Genomic DNA, 16,877 nt, shown 5'->3' with positions numbered 1-16,877 from the left:
TCACAGCCTTCACTGTGCTGTGAAATACTAATCAAAACAGAAGCCTAATTAACACCTCTTACAAAGGCTGCAAAAAGTGACTCACCAGTGTTATGCTGTTAGCAGCAATATCTGGATTCCTTGGGCACCACCAGCAATATCATTCACATGTGGACCCATGTCAGCCCTTGTAAAGGTGCACATTATCAAGAGAATTAGGGTAGAACCGAGATATATAATTTCCAGACTCCAATTACAACCTAATGATTACTTTCACAACACCGTTGAGACAAACACAAGTTGTTCTAAAAGACTGCTTCAATTATTAGCTATTCATGACAATCTGAGTACACAAGGACAGTCAGAGGAAAAAAAGGGAGAGGTTTATGCTTTTTTTTAAAATAAACTTTTAATGTGCAATATAGGCATGATCACTACAAGATCTTCCACCTATACGCAATACTACACACTGTTAACACACCGCATTTTCACTGTACATTAAAAAAATCTCGGAAGAATATTCCTTCACTGGAAAAATATCATACAATCACTTAAATAAACAGAGACAACATTACAGTGCAAACAAAATCCTGGTTTTATTTATTCTGCAATTACTGAGTACTTTCTAAAAGTCTTTTAGAAAAATAATAAAAAACCTTCCCATGGACAACCAAAATGTTCTGAGATGATTTCCTCTTCCAGAACCAAGAACCTTGATCTGATCCTTGAAGCTGTAATAAACCGTATACTCATTTGTATGATGCACATTCATATAATTTGTATGAAACAATAGATCCCAACCCAAAATTTGCAGACAGCAATAAAATGGCACTTGCTGGCTTTGTCTGACTTTTGATCAGACCCATGACAAGAAAGGTCTGGTACAATAGTTATCCCCATGAATTAAAGACAAAGTGCTTAAGGAAGCCAGACAAGGCCTTGATTAATGATGCTATTGATTTCTACTGGTAATTGCTGTTAGGCAGAGTAGGGGCATAGTTTTTTTTCCCCTCTAAAGAAAAACAGACTATGGAACAGCAATCATGCCCAATTCAACATGCAAAAGAAGAAATAACACATATTTCTGTCCCAAAGAGCATGATGGTGATGCTCAAGCCCACAAAGGCCAAGACTCAAAGCAGATGTCACCTGATTCCTAATCTGTGTGAACTCTGACACCTTCATAAACTCCTACTCTGGTGAGAGAATAACTAACTTAAAAGTGCTTGTATGCTCTTGTCAGTTGGGTGATGTTAAGAGAGTAACAACTTTAGGGAAATAAAAAAGCGGGTAGGTGAATATGATGCCTTAAGTTTTAGCTTTCATATTTTTTAGATTCTGTGCTGCTTTAGTGTGTAGCTCTGAGCCTCCTATTAAGTGTTGGTAAGTTCTCTTCACAGGGTAGGTAGACAAAATAATTCCTTTTTCAGCTTGACCAAGGTCAACTGTTACAAGCTCCAGGCCCAAAAAGTATAAACAACAGTGTATTGAAGAGAGAAAACAAGGAGGAGGGAATTTCATAACCTAAATCTATAACTGGACAATTAACTCCAATATGCTAATGGACCAAAACTTATAAAAGTGTGAGACGTTGTGACTGTTGGTCCATTATGTGACCATTTTGGGTTCATCTTGGGTGTAGCCCTGGCCAGGCTCTTACACTGCCCAAGGTGTATCCTTTAAGGCCTTTCAATAAATACCTACTTTATTCTTTAACTCTGTCTAGCCTCTGTTCTAGGTCAGCCTTCTCAAGGCATCAAGTACACAAAAAGGGGATGTTTGTTTTCACTCGGAGAGGATGTTGTCCTCCACTGAGGCACCCTCCTTGGAAAACTAGAAAACCTATTTCAATGCAGCTTCCAATTCTGGGTGAGACAGACAGTTTGACCCACTGCCACTGCTGCATAAAAGGACACTGGGCTCTTCACACACATATGATCAACTTCTGTTCAAACTGCATTGGATGCCATTTAAAGAATAAGGCAGGCTTAAAAGGAAGCACCAGTGAGTATATGGGTCATCACTGAGGTTCTGAACAAATTAGACAATACCACGAAGAACTACTTTTACAGGCAGTAAGTGGTTATTCCATCACAATTTTCAGATTTGCACTTCTTTCTAAGCATACATAAAAAAATAGTAGTAGCTAAGAAAGCTGAATTAAATAGCACACAATTTCACAGTCCTATTGCTGTCTGTAAAATACATAACCTGCATATAACCAGTTTGCTACTATACTAGCTGATGGGTTAATTCACAACATTCTAGATGTATGTGGGAGATGGCACAACATGAGGACTATAAGGCTATAGATCCCCCAGTTCCAGCTTGTGTACAATTGTAATTTTTCACTTATCTCACTGAATGAGCACACAAAGCATGTAGAAAACATATCCCAAGTGTATGGGCACTGATTTGGCAGGACTAAGATACAGAGCAGCTTCCCCAGTGCTTCTGGCTGACAGTGACTGAAATACAGCAGGAGGCAGGCTTCTGCTCATGGTGAAAAAGAGCACTGGCCAGAAGGTATGTGCCAAAGGGGCCGTGCCTTAAGAATGCCTTGGCAGACCATTGAGACCAGAAAAACAAAATTCTGCTCTGCTACATACTGCAGTTCTCACAACTGCAAAAGCCATCTTGTGGGAAGGCAGTGTGATACACAAGTTAACCTGCTACATCAGTAGGACAGCTGTTTGATCCAGATGAATGAGCAAGTGAAGATTTTGCCTACTAAAGCTTTATAAAAGCCTTTGACCACCCTCATGCATAAATACTAACCCACATGTCAAAATTACTTATCCTAACTACTTAAAACATTGTGGTGTAACTGCCCCAAACAGAATTAGCTGCCTGTACCTACAAATGAAACTTGCAAATGAAGACAGTAAACATTAAGAGATTATTGTACCAAAAAGGATAAAAATATATAACAAACTACTGTTTAATTACATCCCCTATTCATAAGTAATTGACAGTGATTTGCTCTCACAAAACTATTTTAAGATTGTGTGCCTAATAGAAGTTCAATATTTCACTACCCCAAGAAACTGCATTAAAAAAATCCCAAACCCATCAAGCTAAGTGACCAGAGCCAGAGACTTGCTTGCTAAGCAGCTCCTTCTCAGGTCTATCTAGAACACCCTAGGGTCCCTCAGAGTAAGGTTACTCTTTCTCATGGAGAAGTTTCTCAGGGTAGCAAGAGAATACAAGTTGTTTTTTTACTGCTGAGAAGAACTTGTTGATTCTTCTCAAAACATGAAGGAAGAACTTTTGTTGGGAAGCACTTTCATTCATATAGAAGGTCTGGGAAGGTTATCTGCTCTCCTTGCACTAAAATAAGTGTTCTTTCTCTTACGCAGCAATACAATTCTAGAGGCATGCTGCAGCACAAGTGTATCACACACACATCCCACAGACAACTCTGCAGAGAGCCCACATTCACAAGACTAAATGCTGCCTCTCTCCATCATAGACTTGAGCTCTAAATTCTGGCAATGAATTCTGTGCAACCCAGCTTATCTCTCACCTCCCAACCACAGGAAGGGGTGAGACTAGGTTATTAGAGAGTCCGTACAGCCACAGGGTAGAGTAAGGACAAGTGTTCTGCTCCTTTGATGGGCAGCTTTTTTGTAGTGTAGTAGTGGATGACTTCAGGAACACTGTCGAAGGGAGGGCTGTTCTGACCCAGGACGTATTTCTCTTTGGTTTTCGTCAGCTTCATATGCATAAAACCTTGACTGCTCCTGCAAGGAAAGCAGAGTGTAAGTTCATGCTTGTGCATAGGGAAGAGGGACGTGGCACCACAACAAGCTCTTCTTATGGAGGAGAAAGTAGAACAAAATGCCAGTAGTTGCTGGGTGGCAGTCCAGACTGGCTCCAACTGCTACTTGCAAACCCCCATGGACAGTTCACCACAAAGGAAACCCAAGGTAGTATTTAGTTTCAAGCACCTGTGCTGCCTTGATCCACATGCATGGCTGTCTCACACAGAAGATTAATAGAGGTGTGCCAGAAGACAATCCATTTCCTTCCCATGGCCCCTCTCTCCAGCCCCTTCAATATTTTCCTATGAATACTTACTTTCAGTATAGCCAGTCGTTACTTCTGGACCCAAATATCTGTGTTGTTGTCCCATCAGAGGCCTGAGGGTCCCTTCACAGGCACAAGCGGGCCATGAACTTTGCTTAGCTAGGCAAGACAAGACCTGCCCTGTTCTACCCTGGATGGCTCACCTGTGGATGCCACAGGGCAGACCTCACTCATTCCACCTGGGCAGCAACTGTCCAGAACAGATCTCTGTTAATCGGGAAAACTACTCCAGGTGAGCATGTTCCCAAGGTTCATGGCACAGTACTGCTTTAGACTGAGCACTATACTGAGCAAGGGCTGCTGTCCTGTGGTCTTTCTGCAGGCACTTTATTTGAGAGAAGGCTCATGATTACGCAGGCAGGAGAAAAGTGTCATGGAACTCATGGAACTGCCCTGCCTGCTCTTGGCAAAGCAACCTGTCCGACAGAATTCCACTCTGATGGGCAGCACCCACACTGCACACAGAGGTAAAGCAGGCCTCAGCTCTTCCCAGGAGAGACCCTTCAGTGTTTGCTGTCTTAACATAACATATAAACTACTTATAAGCAATGACTTCAGCCAGGGCACACAAGTGCAAAGAACAGCTCCTACACATCAAGATGTTAAATGAGGCTTAGAAGGTTTTTATGGCTTGTTTGATGTCCCAATCCCTAACCTTCTTGCTCCAAGCCGTTGTTTCTTCTAGGTGTGTCCAGGGGCAGAGACAGTAGTGTTAAAATTGGAGTTGGTCTGTGCCAGCAAAAAAGCCCAATTCAAGATGACACAGAAAGCTGCAGCAGGAAAACAAATTATGTTACAACCAGCTTCACTAAAATCTGCCATATTCTAGTTAGCAGGTGCAGCGTTCCCTTTGTAAGTGCCTGTATCATAACCAAGCTCGTATCTTTGAGATGTATTCAACAATTCTCTGATGAAGAGAAACCTGCTCCACAGAAACTATGGCAGGCACTGCAATTATGGCTCTACATGCTTAAAATCATGCTTTAAATATCTATTTCTTAGTGGGAAAATATATCTTTTAAGTAATAAATAATCTCTAAATTATTTTCCTTAAATAAGACTGTCTCCTTAAATACTTATTATGAGGACAGATGTTCAGTTGACTAGGAATCTGTTTTGCCACAAAATGACTTAAAAATGTGCAAGTACATTATTGGACTGAGGTGCATGCTAATTTCAGAAGTATGGCAAGGACTGAAGAAAGATCATTTAGGTGCACTTTAGTGCAGAGAAGGAAAAGACACAAGCATTTTTTGAACAGGAGTGTTCAGGTTTTGAATGAGAATGCACACTGTATGAACAAATTGCTACAAGTCATGTATTCATGACAGACAGCTGTTGCTTCCCCAGGAAGGACCTATGTATTTATTCAGGTTTGTGTAGCACATAGTCATTGAGCACACGCAGAAAGAATCCCTGCTATATATCCTACCATGTGAGCCTTCTGGAAGGTTTATGAAGGTGAGGGAGAAAATGTGAGCTAAAAGTTATGAATAGCAGGCTAATGGAGTGTAGACAAGGCTAATCCATAGCTTCTGCCCTTGGGATGGAACAAACCCAATCAGCAATGCAAGATGGGGCACAATGGGCCAGAAAAGGAACTGTGGTAGGGAGGGCACCTGGCGGAAAGGAGACTGATCCAATGATCTGCCCATGAAGGCCTACTGCAGTCCTGAATTCCATAGCAAAATTCCAGCTGCTGGAAGACAGTGACACTACTTCTACAGAGTACTCGTGAGACTGCATCTGTAACTGGTGAGAGGGTGTCCTGTGATAAAAGACATGTCAATACTGAAGCATATCCACAGCAGGACCACTAAGCATGGTCTGGGAATACCTGACACATGAGGATAGGCTTGAGGAAACGGTGCCTGTTTACTCTCCAGGAGAAGAAAAGGTAGGATGGAGGATGCCAGGTTGCAATCATCCATTGCCTAAAAGGGAGAGTTACAATTCTCATCTTCTATAACGTAGAACACATTAAGTTGGAAGAAAGTCAACTCAGCACCTTGAAATCATGCCCTTGAATTAAGCCCTTTCAACTGTAAACTATTCAGTGAAATTCACATCTACACTAAGGATCCTTCTGTGCTGTCTCACCTTCACTATTTGTCTTTAAAATGTCTCACAGTCTCCCCTTTTCTGGTATGCCTGGACTCAGAAAACCAGTGCCTTTAGTAAGAGTTAAGGGCAAAATTCTTCTGCACTTGATTAACAGCACCAGTGCTGCTAGACCAGTGACTAGAATTACAGAGACCATGTCAAAAAAGAATCTGGAAGTCATACTCCCTCTTCCTCTCCTCCAAACACTGATTTTAGTATGCAAAGAAATTACGGAAATTTCAGGTAATGACAGGGAAAAAAATCTTAATGGTTGAAGTGATTGTAAATAGGTTTCTGCTTAGTTTTTGAATCACTGTTGGGGTCTACCTGAACACACACCTGACTGTGTAGTCCTGGTTTTGGAATGCCTATTTTTCAGCTCAGCAACAACTATTAGATCTGCTTGACCCAAGGTTTTCAAAGAAAAGAGCCTAAATAGTGATCCCAAGTTCACACTGGTGAACATTGGTGAAGAGACAGTGCCTTGAAGAGACAAGACATACACAGTTTGTAAGAGAAGGTGCTGGGACCTGAACTACAGCACGTGATATTGTTATTGTGTGAATTCTGAATGTCATTGTGGTTTTTCAAATGTTGCAGTAACTCTTCACCACATTGAATTGCATTCAATTGACAAGCAGTGACAAAACAATGCTACTAGAGACAATATTCTACCCTTTCTTTCCTTTTTGCAACCATTCCCATGAGTTTCAAACACACAAGAAAATTCCTAATTGCTGATCCCTGCACCAAATTTCTTTGGAACTTCCAAGCACAGATGTTTACACAGACACAAACTTGATACATGACTAATAGTCAGTCACACCTTGTTTGAAATGTTTGGCAACACAGCCATAACACCGAGAGACTTTGAATTGCAACCTGCCCACATATTTTCTCTCAGTTTTCAAAACCCAATGAGGATGGGAAAGTAATTGGGCAGACAATTAATCAGAATGTGCTTTCTTGATCTTATGCATGAAGTGTGATAAAAGCAGGTTTAATAAATATTAATGAGATATCAAACCTAGTATTTTTTCTATGAAATAATGGCTTTGATTCAGTGTTTACAATCAGAAAGTTTGGCCAAGTCTTCTGAATCCTATTTTTGCTGAAGAAAATGCTGTTTTGTCAGAACAGATTTTCTGCATTAATTTTGATGAAACTTGCATAAAGAAAAAAGTAACAACTTTGCAATATCATCAGTGAAAGAATGCTAGCAATGTAGGAAACATATGTTGTGTTATTTTTCCATTCTGAAATTATTTTCCATTCCATAATCTTAACTTGTGTTACATGCTGTTACTTTGAACAATGCCTATGTCTCATGTCAGTGTATAGCAACAATAAAATAAAATAAAACCTCCTCTGAAAAATAAACTCACTGCTTAACTCCTAAAAAAAAAAAAAAATTGAAAAAATCATTTACTGGACATTAAGAGGCTGGCCTATGAACTGGTTTTCCTGTTTCAGTTTTGCTTTTTCAAGCATATTATACACAACATTTTATACCTGATGGGCAAGGTGTAGAAGTGTTAATTTGCACCCAATGTGTGAAAATCACTACTAAGTCCAGGCTCCATTCTCTATAACCAGTTCCCATCTGCTGGTTTGAAGGTAGTGAGAATCCTCAGCTTGTTGGATTTCCCATAGAAATCACAGAATCCATACTTTCTGCTAAGAGCCAGGACCTGATCATTATAGTTTAGGCTAACAACAGACTGTTAGCACACTTTTAAATAATTTTATTCAATTGCTAATTTAGAGACACATAAAAAATCCCATTAAATTATACTGACAAGAAGAAACTTGTTATTTTTACAATATTACAAGAGTTACTTCCAAGAACAAAAATCAACAGAAAGGTGAAAGTCCAGCATTTATCCAGAACCCAGAACTACCCAAAGTTTATGTAATCAACTTTGGTAATCAGGACCACTTCTACAGACACTGTAATGACAAAAAAAACCAACCCTATAGTTTGCAGTTTCCTTTGCTATTCAGGGAAACCACATGCCTGTTTATGAGTCCAGAGGATCAGGATGTCAAAAGGCATCACCCTCTCTGAATTCAGCTCTGTACTTCCAGTGGCTGTGCAGGAGCTATCTGACAGAACAGAAAGCAATGCCTGTTACTGCTTTTGCTCACAGACTGCACATGTAAACTTGTGAGATAATCCTTATCTAAAATTAAGAACAGCCGCATTTCCCAAAACTGAAATATGAGCCAGGAAATGAAGTGGTGTGGGCACAGTGCACACTGCTGCAAGCCTTGGGAGGGGGAAATCCTGACTGAAAGGATTAGCTAGTGGAGCCCAGTTGGTGCCTGGTCTTCACTGGGCAAGGCTGAAGCATGATAACCCCATCCTGAGATCCCTGTTCTATTGCTGCGTCAGGAAGGCTTCCCTGTGATCTTGATGTTCACTGAAGTAATTGCTGAACACGTAAAACATTTGTAAGTATGAAATGGCTCTCCCACTTTCATTTGCACATCTATTTCTACCTTTTTCACCAGTGTGCTTGTTAGTAAAGAACAGGCTTCAGACAAGGAATTTGAAACTCGGCATTTCAATAGCAGCCAGGAATTTCTGGTTACAGCACAGGTACCAGGAGTATGGGTCTCCAGTTTTTACGCAGCCTTCTGCAATTATAATTGTGTTTAAGGAAAGGGTGGGTGGGCATGAGCGAGTCAAATATCCACAAGCCTGAAGGAATGCAGAGAGGTGGAAACACAGGGAACAATCCACGGCTGGCAGAGGAGATTCAAGAGAAGGAACAGCTGCTGCTCGTGCCTTTGGGATAATTTTGTTCTGGGAAGGTGGATTATACTCTTTTCCTCTTCTGCTGTGCAGAATTTAAATAAAGCTGGCAAGGAGGCTTAGCTCTTTGGATCCCAATCCATAAAGATGCCTTTAGCTTCAAACACTTGTCACCAACAATACCAATTCCTGGCTTCTAACTGAGATGGGTAAAATAAATGTGTACTTCAATAAAGCCTTCTCTGATGCCCCCAGAAATAGCTAATCCACATGCAGTTAAATTTTACTGGGTAAATTACAGAAACTTAATCTACCTCAATGATTGTTTTATACACAGATGCATTTTAATTTAGCAATAAAGCTATTTTCACACTCAGTTCATTATATTTGGAATGATAATTTTTGGATTTTGAACCAGACAGATATCTCACACAAATTCCCCATGCAAGTCAAGCCTGTCTGGCTCTCTCAATGTCCACAGAACATAAAAAGACTTCCTGCTATTGGAAAAAATGGCCTTCAGAGATGTCTCCTTTATGAAATATTCAGCTATATTAAAAGAAAATGAGCAAGTTCTACCATCTTTTCACTTTTCAAATACAGGTAATGTCTGGGTAGATTCTCACTGTTGTGTATTGGGAAACAATCTTTTGTTATTAGAGAAAAGAAAACTAAAAAACTATAATGAAGTGGTTTGGGTTTGGGTTTTGCTTTCTCTTTTGTTTTCAGAAAAAGCCTGTCACATGAAACAGAAGAACTGATAGTAAATCACTGTTACTTAATCTCAGTACAAAATCAGGGTTTGATTCTTACTTTTTCCTTTAAGCAGAAATGAAGCATGTAACAAAAAAAAAAACAACAACAAAAAAAGCTGACTCACACATTTCCTAAGATGCACAAACACACCTAACAGATACAAAAGGATACTAATACTAAAGGCATCAACTTAGCTGTCCAAAGCAACAAAATATAATTCTAACTGTCACCTTTTCCTCTGGAAGTTGTGCTCTAGCAGAATAACAAAAATCACTGGGCTAATGCAAGAATTAAGTGAAATACTTTTAAAAATAGGTCATATTCCAAGACTTTGAGTTTAAGGGAAAATTTAGGCCTGAGGGAAAATTCACATCAAAGCTTGTCCATTAATGCTTCAGTGTTTGAAAATATCTAGAAGACACATATATTGGAGTATATGGAGATCAAATTACAAAAGAGATAAGAGGAACTCAACCACAGTTCTAAAGCAGATGTGTTCCAACTCAAAGCAAACCTCTGCATTACAGAAAAGTCCCAAAAATAATAGCAGAGGAATAATGATTTAAAATATACTCCTACAAATATTTTTCTTCTTAAGTCCTAAAATGGAATTTTAAACTTATTTAAAAAGAAAAAATCCTCTTCAGTGCTGTTTATAAAAAACATTTGTTACAACCAGGTATCACCACCATCCCAGCAGTAAGATGTATTTTCAGAGCAGACCTGTGAAGAAATGGCATAAATGCCAAACTGGCAGGAGTAATGCCAGTGAAAAGATCTGGCCTGTACCCCAGACCTACTTGGAAGGTCAGGTTCCACATCAGACCCTATCCTGCATGAAGGAAAGAAACATTTCTCTTTGCACCTCTACAGCCTATACCAAGGCAAAGGGGCTTCTTCTTCTCTAGCACACAAAACCTTGACTGTCTTCCTCAGCTAGAAAATGAAGTGAATTATCCTTATTATCCTGCCATGGGTGGGAGAGGTAGGCTAAATGATCTTTGATCCTCCCTTCCAACCTCAACTGTTCATGAATTTTTATTATGTTACGTTGAACACATCTGTAATGTACCCTGCTCAGCCTAAGCTAGGTAAGGCAATTTCAGAGCAGTGCTAAGACTGGAATACTGTTATTTCCTAATTCTATAGATCTTTCATCCTCAGTCCTTGGCTTTTTACTTCAAAATGCTGTACAGATTTACTCCAGTAAAGCACACAAAACAAAATAAATAAAATCCCCAAACAATACAGTTCCTTACTCAGCCTAAAGGAAAAGGAGCAGGAGCACTTCAAATTAGAATCAGAAAAAAAAATTAATCCAAGTTTATTTAGTTAAATGGACACCAAATGGAGATTAAAGATCTGTTAACATCTCCAGACAGGAAGGTACTAATTCAGTGGCTGTAACTATACATCATGTAGTCCCAAACACTCTGGAGTCCTTTGGAGCTAAAACATAATAAAACAGTGCAGCAAATTGGATCATTTTCTTGTATGGCACCAGAGAAGTTATGGCTTATAAATACATTTACGATGTTTTACTAGCAAGTACTTACTTCAGTGAAAGAGAATAGTCATGCTTGCTTGTTTGACTATTTCTTACAAGGTAGCTACACTCCTTACATAAACGTAACAGGTTTTCTGCATCTGTCCGACTGATTGCTCCATGATACCATCTAGAAAAAAGCAAAGAACTTAATGAACACACAGAAATATTCCCATCACAGAATATTCATATTGCTTCCACTACTTAATTTTTTAAGGTGCGAATTGTTACCAGTAGCACATGGATACCTTTAAAATCTAATATATTATGGATAAAAAGCTCTGGATGAAGTTACCACAGATTGTGGAGGCTTCTTGTTCCTGTCAGCTGAGGGGAAAAATCTCAGACAGAAAACCATGCAAGAAGATTGGCATACATGTTTATGTAAGAAATTCTCCTTTAGAGAAACACATTATAATCTGTCTTGCAAACAGATCCATGATATACAATTTGCTCTATTTCATCCCTGGGATATATCAGTTTTTAAACTAATACACAAAATAAACAACAAAAGCAAAGAAACTGAAGATCATATGTGGAGAATATGAACAGTTAACAGTGGAAAAGATTTGCTAAAAGAAATCTTTAAAAAAGGAGAAGAGTGATAAAATGTGAAGATCTATCAAAAAGGCACATTCTAAACAGAGCTGTGGCAATTCTGAGAGCTTTAGATAAATCTCTAGTGTATCTGTGGAGTGGATGTGAACAATTCAGGGGAAAAAAGGAAATTGGGTGAGGAGAGGTGGGTTCTTCATTGAACAAGCCACTGCAAACACAGAAGCTTCCCAGTGCCAGACTTCACAAGTAAGCACTTTGACCCTTCCCTAAGTTTCCAGAGCAATGTATTGTGTCTAAACCTGTACTGTGTCAAATGTAGCTCTGAGGAAGCTCTCTCCCTCCCTGCCATTGCCAGCTGAACTTTGAAAGCTGTGTGACACCGCCACATCTGCCTAAGCAGGGCACTGAACACATCAGAAGCGCTCTCTGTCCTTACCAGAAACTGTTGTTTACTTATTCCATTTGCTCTTACTCTAGCAAAGATGCTCCAACTAAAAGATAGGTGAATAAAGACCAGATAAAAGCCTCTTTCACAGAAATCATGCCCTCAACTGCCTTTTTCTGGGTCTCCATTGTCAAATCTGATGAATGTGCTAAAAAAAATAAAGTTGGTACCCAAATTAAAAATTCATTGAGTGCTTGATTACAACCAAGGTCTGCATTAGAGGGAACTAAAGAGAGGTTGTACTTTGTATAGTCAAAAGAGACTAGAAAGGGAGGCCCTGACAGCTTAATCACCTCACAAGTAAGATGGATACACAGATACATATTATTTCAGGCAGTCTCCTTCTCATCTCCCATTAAGTATTTACTGGTGAAGGATATTTCTTAACAAATTTCTTAAAGACTAGATTGCCTTCTGAGTGTGGCAGAATAATATTAACAGAAAGGTGAATCAAGAAATGGATTTGGGAGAATTTTAAAACTTTTTCTATTAGCTACAATTATATTTCTCTTTTTTTCTCACCAAAGGGCCAAATGAAACAGAAGTGAACTATTACTTTACCAAAATAAGGGAGATGCTGAACTCTGATATTCAGAGAGAAATGGAAAAAGAACACAGGGCTGGTTTGAGGAAGAAAAACCTGCTTTTAAGAGTTGAAAGTAAAACAGTGGATGAGACAACATCTGATTCAGATGTGATGCCTGGAAGCTGTTTTGGCTACACCTGACAGTAAGCAGCAGTATCCAGAAGTGTAATTGTTTGTGAGTCATATGCCCATGTAATTGGGACACTCTGATTGCTCCTGTTCCAGCTACCTAGTGCGATAAGCAAAATGAGATAATCAGCTTTAAGTTCCTGAGAGATTTGCTGTTCAACTGTATTGGGTCTGTTTGTCCTGGGTGTGCTCATTTTTTGGAATGTCAGCATATAAGCATTTGTGAAGAAAGGTCAAAAATTCAAACATCAGCGATATGGTCTCAAAAAAGTGCAATGACAGCTTGTGAAAAACACCAGTGCAAAAGTATGGAACAACCTGAATGTCTTCTAAGATATCCTGAAAAACACATGCACACAATGCATACCTGAAAGCTAAATTCTAACATAATCACACACTTTGACCCTTAGCAGGATCTCCTCCCAGGTTTGTAAGTACCCTGATTGTGGTTTACAGAATGCTTTTCCTATGTCCCTTACTTTGTCAGTGGTCAGGTTTCGGCCAGTAAGGGGACACAACTCCACTGAGGACAGGAGAGCAGCATCAATTATACAGTAAGTATAGTAAGTTATTACAGCTTATATAATGCACAACAATACTCTGTTTCTGAGTTAGAACAAAACAGGAAACCACAAGATCTTGATTATAAGGCTGGGAGGGATTCACTTTCAATAAGACAATGGAAACAGCAGAACACACTTTTTTCTTTACACTGTTATTGAGGAAATAGAACAAATTACTTTGATTCCCCTGGGTCCATGAGTTAGTAAGTTCATAGTTACAGATTCCTCTGTCTGAAAATATTTTCTTAATATACTAACTCACCTTGGTATTTCTGCCTGTTTGGGGAATATCCTAACCTACCCATCCACTTGTCAATTTGTGTGTGTGCATCCTTTTCTTTAGATCTTGTATTCCCTTCTGCAAAATCAGACTATTTTTGCAGAAAAAGAAGGAAGGGTTTGGCATGTGTTGTGGAGATATCTCACGCTACTAAAATGAGTAATTTGAATTATTATGAATAATCTATGGTAAAATAAATGTGGACTCTTTCACTTTATGATGCATCATTAACTGCATTCATTTTAGTTTTGACCCATCATGCTGAAGAAACAAAAAAGAACCCTCATGTCACTGACATTTGAATAGTTAAGAAGGAAAAACTAGACCTGCAGTTTTCAATTGTAACATTTAACTGCAGTTATAATAAAAAACAGAACAACACCACAGCATATTTGTGAGTCATAAATTAGGTAACAGAAACTCACCTTCCTGCAGTTATTTTTAATGTATTTGGGACTGTGCAAGCAACTTTGGTGAGCTGGAACTACCCAACTTGGAGGACCAAATCTACAGTTAAATTTACAGCCTTTTAGTTATTTACCTAACAGTATCAGTGAGTAATTTCACAATAATGGTTGCTACTTCCTCTACTGGAGATAAGCATACAATCAGTCAATGGGCAGGTGGCTCAAAGGCTGAGGTTGGTTAGATGGAACATGACAACATGTGGATGATATTATCTGTTTCAAACCTAAGCTTCCAAACACTGCCTGAAAAATAGAATGTCAAAGGAAAAGCAATTTCTGGAACTACTTCCTCTCAAACACTAGATGAGGAGTCCCTCCTGCTGAGGTTCTAGGTGTAAAAGGATTGTTAATCCTCTCAATACCACTAGCATTAAGGAACAAAATATTCTCACAAAGTGCATACTCACATCCATGCTAAATTATGCCCTCCCTGTGCAGTGCAAATAAATTCTGCCTCTAACCCAGAATGAGAGTTTCTGGAGTGGACTGCCTTCAGGGATTCAAGACACAGCTTATTCACTTTACTGCATGAATCCACTGGCTTCTCAGTGACCAGGAATATCAGTCTAACTTTTGTAAATTGCTCTACTTTTTCACTTTTCATGATTTTTCTCTGTGTAGCAGGAATTCTGGCCCCTTCTGTGAGGCTGCACCTTTGGTATGATACAGGACAGTGGGTCATTCCATCACAAGCTAGTCTGTCCAAACTATTCAAGGAAGGGAATCAATAAGGCAGGACAGGGCCACTCTTGTGGATACCAGACATTTACTACAGGGATTTCACCCAGAAGCTGAATTTGAAGCTGATAGAAGTGCATCTAAATACTGCCCTCAAGTTTCATAGCAAAAGGATAGAAATAACAATCTTGTTTTCTGAAAGCTGTTTAAGTGGTCTTATTCTCTCCCTGGAAGAGAATCACTGCCAGATGCAAGGCAAATCTGATGTATTAGAAACATGCTCTGCAGCCATAAATATATACCTTTAAATAGAATTTGGTTACATGTGATATACAACTTTTCTACACTAATGCAGTATAAACAACAAGGCTGAAAATGGAATAACTGAACATACTTGACAGATAAAATTCTCTGTTCCTGACATGAGTTTCCTGTTTAACACTATTTGGCTCCCCCACAAAAATTACTTACACTTTGTGGGATTAGTAAGTCTTTGGGGTTTTGAGGATACTGAGGAGGGAAGGTGGACAACAGGATCTGGGTGCTTACTGCTCCTGTAAGTGGGGAGGCAAAGAACTAGAGAGCAATGACTGTGCTTACTTACATCTGCTTTTCCAGTTGAATAGTTGGATCTATTCTCTCTCCCAGGATCCCACAAAATTCTGGACTGCCATGTTTGATAGGTTTAAAGCCTCCTCCAGGTGCTCTTAATTGCCTGTGCTGGTCATTTGAGGGAGAAGGAGATGCTTGCCGTTTCCCACTTCCATTAAACTGGGCTGCAAGATACACAATAATTACCTCTCCAGGCAAGGTTAGCAAGGACCAAAAGAGTTGTAGTACTTAAAGTGGTTGTCACACCCCACAGAGAATTAACATGTACCCACTAGCATTAAGATGCTTTAGCTACAAAGTTATATGTATCATATAAAGTGTTTCTTACTATGCAGAGTACAGACTTAAAACTCCCTTGTTTTTCCAGCAACAAAATTCACACTCTTCTAAACCTTGTTATAATAATTACTGCTTATCTTGACATTTGATACTTTGATCCTCCAGAGTCGATGCTGTTAAACAAGTAACAGCAACAAGCCCTCAGTCACCAGCCATAATTCCAAAAGGAACATCAGTTTGCCTCAGGTTATGTGATATCATCCTAACAGTGACCTGGGGGCAAATCAGGCAGCTAACATCCATATCAGAAATACTGTCAAGCAGCAAAGATTTAACAGTGCAACCACTCACACACTGCTGGCACAAAGCTTTTGCCTTTAAAATCTAGGAAACAGATGACAAAAGAAAAATAGCCTTTAATCACTAACTACATTATTCCAAGAAAAGAAATACAACTTATCTTGCAAAGCTGTAATTTATTAGAGTACTGCAACACCTGTAGCCAAGCACATACTAATGATGTCAGCATTCTCATTCTACACTTACAGATTCCACGTAGCTACAATTAAAAAAAAATACTAAAGGACAGAATGTGAAGAATCTACAGGAACAGTGACAGAATCTACCCACACCATATTCCTGACTCTCACTGCTTTCTCTGGTTTGCTACTTCATCAAAAACTAACATTCCCAGCTGCAAATGACTGCATATTAAGGACATCTAGTGAGGACCAGGCAGAGAACCTTCACTGTGTCAGGAGGTAAAAATCAGAGTGCTGGCAAGCACAAGCAGCTCAATCAGCCCCTATGTGAATTTCAGCAGCAACCCTGGAGAAAAATGTTACAAAGAAAACTGAAGGGACTCTCTACAAAACTCATAGGCCTCATGCACTTAAAAGTGAACTTACTATAACACACAACCAAGTAGGCATGTGGGTAGCAGAATTAAATGTTTTAAAGCAGACAGCTGCAATGTTCAAGTTTCAAAAAGAGAATGCACAGAGACATGTTGGATGAGAGAAGTGTTCTGGAGCTATTTTTAAAAATTT

At 39.3% G+C, this 16,877-nt stretch overlaps 1 protein-coding gene across 1 annotated transcript in view; it reads right to left on the bottom strand.

The window, feature by feature from the left end:
- Positions 1–362: 362 nt before the first annotated feature.
- SHB (SH2 domain containing adaptor protein B) overlaps positions 363–16,877 on the bottom strand; it is a 56,405-nt gene continuing 39,890 nt past the window's right edge. Inside the window, exons 4-6 of the mRNA XM_021535520.2 lie at positions 15,542–15,713; positions 11,242–11,361; positions 363–3,722 (exon numbers count right to left, since the gene is read on the bottom strand). Of these exons, the coding sequence (XP_021391195.1) occupies positions 3,539–3,722; positions 11,242–11,361; positions 15,542–15,713 (476 nt within the window). The 3' untranslated portion in view covers positions 363–3,538. The remainder of the gene's footprint in view (positions 3,723–11,241; positions 11,362–15,541; positions 15,714–16,877) is intronic.

This window comes from Lonchura striata, chromosome Z, assembly GCF_046129695.1.
Source record: "Lonchura striata isolate bLonStr1 chromosome Z, bLonStr1.mat, whole genome shotgun sequence".
In the NCBI taxonomy this organism is placed as follows: domain Eukaryota; kingdom Metazoa; phylum Chordata; class Aves; order Passeriformes; family Estrildidae; genus Lonchura; species Lonchura striata.
Note: the sequence above shows the minus strand (reverse complement) of the source record. Positions and strands in the feature narration are given on the sequence as shown.